A 6,613-nucleotide genomic window follows, 5' to 3' on the forward strand; every position below is an offset into this window, starting at 1 on the left:
ATTTTCAACGAAAACAAAGTGTTAACTCACCTAAGCCTCTTCAAACATAAGTTGTGCGCATAGTAACAGGCTTCTAAATACCAAGCCCAAGCTAGTTTTAGAAATGAGAGAAAAAAAACAAGTGAGTGAATAATAACAATAAAATTACGTTACATCTTAATTTAAAATTTTAACTTTCAAGTTTATGAATTATTTTTTTATTTTATATTAATTATTAAGTTTAATTTATTCAATGTAGAACTTTCTACTTTTCAACTAAAGTACACTCACACTTAAAACCACCTAACATTCATTATGCTATTCTAATTTGTAGCAAAGAAACAAAGAACAGCAAGAAACAGAGAAGATAAATTTGGTAAGATTGCTTATATAGTTTTGAAGTACACTTGGCAGCTTGCATGTGACAGCAATTACACAGTCATCGAATAAATGATCTTACGCCAGCATGTAATGACTTCCCTTCGGCGCAACTTAACAACCTTGAACTCAAGACAGGTACAAGTTTCAGAAATAAAAAAGGCTATGTATTATTATCTATATGATATAAGATAAGATGATAAGAAATGTAAATATAAATATATCTGTGGATGATATGTTGTAGCTAGTGTCACTTGAAGATGTACTTAACGATGCCAGGGATATGAATGTTCATAAAATAATCCTCCCAATCGATGTCTTTGGGGTCAAAGTAAAACAAATCCGTCTCCACTCCACCTTCTCTTGCTGCCATTCGCAACTTCTCCGTGTTCATGTCATCAAATCTGTTTCACAACAATGTCTCCGTACGTGTTATTAATACATCAATACACACTCTAGACTTCTTCGCTACAAGAAAATATGAATTTTTTGCGGGACAAAATACTTACGCTCCATAGAAGAACAAATAAGGGCGGTAGATGTCAACCAAGCGCATGACGATCTGGATTTTCCTGTTGAGCTCCATGTACGAGTCGTGGAAATACTGGCAAAACGCCGTATTTGCCAGCTCTAGTCCCTATTCATTTCATTTCATTTCAATGCAAGTTAAAATGTGTTAATTTGTAGTAATGTTCAGACGAACATTGATCGCCGGAAAAATACCTTCAAGAGGAGGAGGTAGCGGATGAACATGTATCTGCGAAAGCTGGCCATGTTGTTCAACACGGTGACTCTGCTGACCTTGATGGGCTTTCCGTTCTTGTTGATCCAGGGATTTTCCGTGAAGTATCTTAAGCCGTAGTCTTGAAGGTTTTGGTATCTCAGTTGATTCCTCACCGACGAACCGACCTGATATATCCTATCATTCGGCTCCTTCGCGTGAGCCGCCATTGCCACCAGCATCGCGTTCACCACCATGTCCGCCGGTATCTGCATGCTTCCAATATTTCATCAATACCTTGACACTAAATCCATGCAACAATATTAAAATCACCGTCAATGCATTTCATGATCATCTATCGTGACTCACCACATCAACAGGTGCCTCGAGGTCTCCAAGGAAGCATGTCAACTTTCCTTTCCCATAAGCCACAGCTAAACTGTCAATGGTCCTGTTTCCGTAATAATATTTGATGATATCAGAACAAATTCAAGAAAATCTATTTTTAATGTTCCTGTTATATGAATTTCATGAGAGACACGTATGTACCTGACACCTTCAGCCCAACCGGGGAAAGGTTCTCTGAGGGTGCTGGTAACGATGGTGGGACGCACAATCACAACCGGCATGTTGCCTTTCAGATCTTCAACCACCATCTCTCCCATTGCCTTGGTGAACACGTACGTGTTTGGCCATCCATACGCCCTTGCCCTGATCATAACATCATACACAACGTTAATCTATCAGGTTCGATCTTTTTCTTTTGAGATTGGACGGGCCGAGCCCGATATTGATGTTTGCTGGGCCCATGAGAAAAGGCCCTGTTAGTGTAAAGGGCAGTGGGGGAAATGTCATTGTCGTCTGATCTGTGGGGGTTTGAATAGAAAGGTGGGTCACAGTGGAGCTGAACCTCCAGCATTGGCATCAATAAATAGTGATAATGGAAGAGCCATTAATGGAGCACCAACTCACCAGAGGGGCATATGTATGGCCCTCTCAATTCAATTAGAACTCTCCTTCCTTCTTTCATGCCCTGACCTACTTCCCCCTCTTCACTCAATATCAAAAATTAAGAGAGTCGCTGTTTGGTGAGTGATAAATTAAGATATTAAGTCTCGATAAAGTAACTTCTAATGTATTCATCTTGAACAAATTCAAAGGTCTCCATCTATAAAATACACTTGCTTTCAAAATCAAGGGAGGCAATTCATCGAATCTTCTTCTTGTTTTTCCACCGGCCTGCTGTCTTTTGACTAATTAAGCTTAAAACAACGGTGTGCGACTATATATATGAAGGTACAATAATCAATACGAACCGTCGTTAGAGGCTGCCATTTCACGTGACGTGTGTCGTTGAAGGTACAATATATAAATCCTAAATGCCCTTTCCCTTTCCCATCTTCGCCAGCGGGGAAATCCAAAAGTTTCCAACTTTCCATTATAAGGCAAGTGGAATAGTGAAATACTATACTGTATAGTTCTGAATTTGCATAACATGGTTTCTTCTGCTATATTATAGGGTCAAACAATTATAGATTGCACTAAGCCTTCAAAAATTGATCCTCGAGTTTAATCACGATTAAAAAATATTTTTATACAAATAAGGCCCATATCGACGACTGTAGGAATTTTGTGCGGCACAGCCCTTGTTATTTTTCGACAAACGGCCGGCCACATGGTAGGACAAGCAACACGGTAACGAACAAGACATGGAGTCACGATCCTGCCTTCTAGGAAAATCTCGACTGCACAACAGTATATATACACCTCTATCTAGCATGCCAACTAAAGTTTTGGAAACATGTATTATACAAACCGATAAAACTTAACCCATCGTTTAAATCAAGATTTAGGATGGGAGTAACTTATTTGTACCAACTTGCCGTGTATCCTCAGAAAGGATTTTCTTGCAACATTGAAAATATCCAGCTTGTCTAGGTTATGAATAATACAATGTAACTAAACCGAAAGCAAGAGTGGTAGCTGAGAAAGATGAAAAGCATATAAACGTTGCGAACCTGGCAATAGCTAAGTCCTTCATGGCCATTTTTACTTCATCAGTGGTGGCTCCTTCTTGTCGGAGCTCATTCAATTTGCCTTGTACCAGCCTGTTCTCTGCATCGATATCTAGTCCAGTTACTCCATTAAGTGAATCACCCAAGTGATATGGGGTCTCTAATATCAGCCCTCCTCTCTCTCCGGATACGTAAGCTGAAAGACAAAGCAATTATCATGCTAATAAATGTGAGCCCATCGCATAATTAATGCCCTTCTTTATGACGAGTGGTACCAAAAACTGAAAAGCAAGTAATCTTAGCAGACAAATAACATCCATTAACGATGTAGACCACACTAATTTAATTTGCTACAGTTTTTCGTGTTTGTCATCCGGTTTTTCAATAATAAACTTTGATGCCTTTTAGCAACACGGTTGTTGGACCTTTTTTCCTTTAAAAAAAAAACACATACTCCCTCTGTTTAGAAATTTAAAATATTTTTTAAGAGGTTAAATATTAAAAAATGTAAAATATTTTTAGTATTTTAAGATATAATCATTATGTTATTTTTTCAAAAGTACCTCTAATAAATAAATTATTTTATATTTATTTTAGAGTAAAACACCCTATTAAATAAGGGTAAATATAAAAAGATAATATTAATTTGAAGACAATTAAATACTTTATTGAAATGTGAAATTATATTAAAAATGTTTTACATTTTTTTAATAGAGTGAGTATATTGTTAGATTATGGAAGTGTTGGTGTATTTGAGTTGATGTGGGTACATCAAATGAGAATATGCTTAATAATTAGAATATAATAAAAAATAATTCATAAATTTAAATTTTGAAATTTTAAGTTAACATATTGTATCTTTTCATTCCATTTATACTCTCTTATATTTTCGGATAGTTGCTTCCCATCCCTAACACTCTAACATATATATTATTTCTCTAATTTTATTTATAAGTTATTTTTAATATATTTTAGCAGTATTAAAAATATTTAAATGTTATTAACTTTATTTAAATTTATCTAAATATTTAATAAGTGCACAATTTTCCTTCCATTAAATATACATATTAGTATATTTTTGTTGTGAATTTTGATAATAAATGCCAACTGGTATTTGTATCAAATAATGCGAAAAAAGGCGCTGCGCAACCACCTTTTATCTAACCGTGTCGATCGGTTCAAATAATAGCTGACATAGTTAGGTGAGTTGGGTAAAAACCAACGTTCAAGCCCTCATAAAGCATAAAGAAATACCTGGAAAAGCAAATACTGCTCCTTCTATCCTAAATTATAAAATATTTTTTTTAAAAAAATTATTTTAAAATATAAGATATTTTAAATAAATTAAAATTTTATTAAATGTATTAATTTTAATATTATCCTTTCTCTATCTATAATTAATTTTCATCACTTCTCTTTTCAATATATTAAATGATGAATATTTTTAAAATTTTATATTTTTGTTTTGAAAAGATAAGGTTGTTAAGTGTATTTAATGAGATTTATTAGTATATAAAATTTTATTTAAAAATGTCTTATAATTTGATATGGAAGGAGCATTATTTAAGAAATAAAAAAGGTTGGTTAAGGTATTTACACTAACCAGTCGATACGTGGACAAGCACCTTGAGTTTAACACAGTTTTTGGCGAAACTCACGACATGCTTAGCTCCGAAGGTGTTTAATCTTAAAGCAATATCATATCTGCATACCCAAAAAAAAAAAACAAGAAAAGTTTTTCATGGTTAACTATAAAAATATATGAAGATGGTAAAAATAAATAAATAAAATAAAAGATCGGCCCGTGTTAATCATATATATACCTCTCATCGAAATTAGTAGTTGCAGCCAAGTTAACGATGACATCTGTTTGACTGCAAATCTCTTCTCTGAGGATAGAATCCTTCAAGCCCAGGTCCTCGCAAGTTATGTCCCCAGGTACCAGAACCAACTTTTCGGAAACTAAGGAATTAAAGTTTGCACCCAATTTCTCCTTGAGCAATTTAAACAAGTCCTTGCCTATGATCTGAAGTTAAGCACGTATATAGCAAGAAATGAGTTAGCCCCGCGAGCTTAACTATAATATACTGAAAATAGAATGTCTGTGCCCACATATATAAGAATTGACATACAGAAGAAGGTTGAAAATGATATCAAGTTGAGGACGTGGTCGTGCTGAATTACTCGTTTGATATTGTAGGATTTAGGCTAATTAATAGATGAATTAAAGAGATGAAAAGGATGAAACAGTGACCTCATTGTGCAGGCGATGGGTGGCAGATTTGGTGTCTTCTGCTCTTAAAAGAAGAAAAAGTTTCTTCACATTTGGTTGAACCCTCAATATCTTCTCCAAAAGAACTGAAAATTATCATATAAACAAAGATATATCACCACTTATGTAATAATATCTATGGCAGTACAAACACTGATAAACACAAAGCAGCATTCGAAGGAATAGGAAAAGGGGGGAGAGGGGGGGGGGGAATACTTTTAGCGAGAAAGCCAGTGGCACCAGCGATTAAAATGGTCTTATCGTGAAGAAAGTGGAGTATGCTTCCCAACTCCATTGGAGGAAAAGTGACGATGAGAAGGAGAGAGAGATACCAAAGTGATGTTCCCGATGAAGCTAACAGACACTAAGGTGTGGGCGAAGTCTAGTGCCCATTTCATTTCATATATGCACAAAAACCTGACCTCCAGGCACAGGCAGCGCAATTATGGCAATCGGATACTTTCAATTATTTTGTGATGGCCCTCTAACATGAAATAACAAAATAAAACACGTAAACGGCAAAACAATAGGCAAGCAAGAAATCGATTTCATATTTTTCTCTGACTTTGCTTGCTTCTTTCTTTTTTCTAATTTCAAAAATATTTTACAGACTCCACGCTCTTCAAGATCTAATTTCGTCCTAATTTGACAATAATCACCATGGAGTACACGCAAGTAAATTTTTCTATACTTCAGGTACAAAAAGTAAAGTTTTTTTTTTTGGCTAATGTATTTCTAGTTAATGATATTCTCTTCGTGTGGTTGAGGCATAAATAGGTTGGCATATGTGTGTGTGTAATATAAAATTCTAATATTTGGCTATTCGCTGCATTGATTAAACATGTGAACTCATTAATTCTCAGTCTCTATGGAATAGAAAGATACACCATTTAAATTTTACGGAGAAAACATATAGTGATTATGTTTTGCGGAGAAAATATATATTCTCTTTGAACTATAATATAAATTATTATTAACTAATTTAGAAAATTGATTAAAATCTTGATTTTTTAAAAATTTTTATTTTTCCAATCATGCCCTTCAGTGTAATAAATATAGCATTAAACTTATTTAAAACATTCACTTTAAATATTCAATAAAATAAGAATGTAAATGAAAAAAATATGTATAACATTTATTTAGTGTTCTAATTTTGAATCCAATAATTTTTTTCAAAATGGTTTATATTATGATTCTGTGAATTGTTATTGGTCTTGTCTGATTTATAAGACCTCCCGTTCTGGACCA

General features: G+C 34.3%; 1 protein-coding gene across 1 annotated transcript; it reads right to left on the reverse strand.

Annotated features, from left to right (window-relative positions):
* Positions 1-336: 336 nt before the first annotated feature.
* LOC129314461 (fatty acyl-CoA reductase 3-like) lies at positions 337-5,816 on the reverse strand. The gene is made up of 10 exons (XM_054957903.1): positions 5,582-5,816; positions 5,348-5,451; positions 4,917-5,119; positions 4,697-4,797; positions 3,097-3,289; positions 1,628-1,789; positions 1,448-1,529; positions 1,081-1,347; positions 867-994; positions 337-761 (listed from the first exon to the last, which is right to left on the reverse strand). Exons 1-10 carry the CDS (start codon positions 5,658-5,660, stop codon positions 608-610), a joined length of 1,473 nt encoding a protein of 490 aa, XP_054813878.1. The 5' UTR covers positions 5,661-5,816; the 3' UTR covers positions 337-607.
* Between the last annotated feature and the right edge of the window lie 797 nt (positions 5,817-6,613).

Source organism: Prosopis cineraria, unplaced genomic scaffold (genome assembly GCF_029017545.1).
Source record: "Prosopis cineraria cultivar Desert tree isolate PC_DT_omini unplaced genomic scaffold, ASM2901754v1 PC6, whole genome shotgun sequence".
In the NCBI taxonomy this organism is placed as follows: Eukaryota; Viridiplantae; Streptophyta; class Magnoliopsida; order Fabales; family Fabaceae; genus Prosopis; species Prosopis cineraria.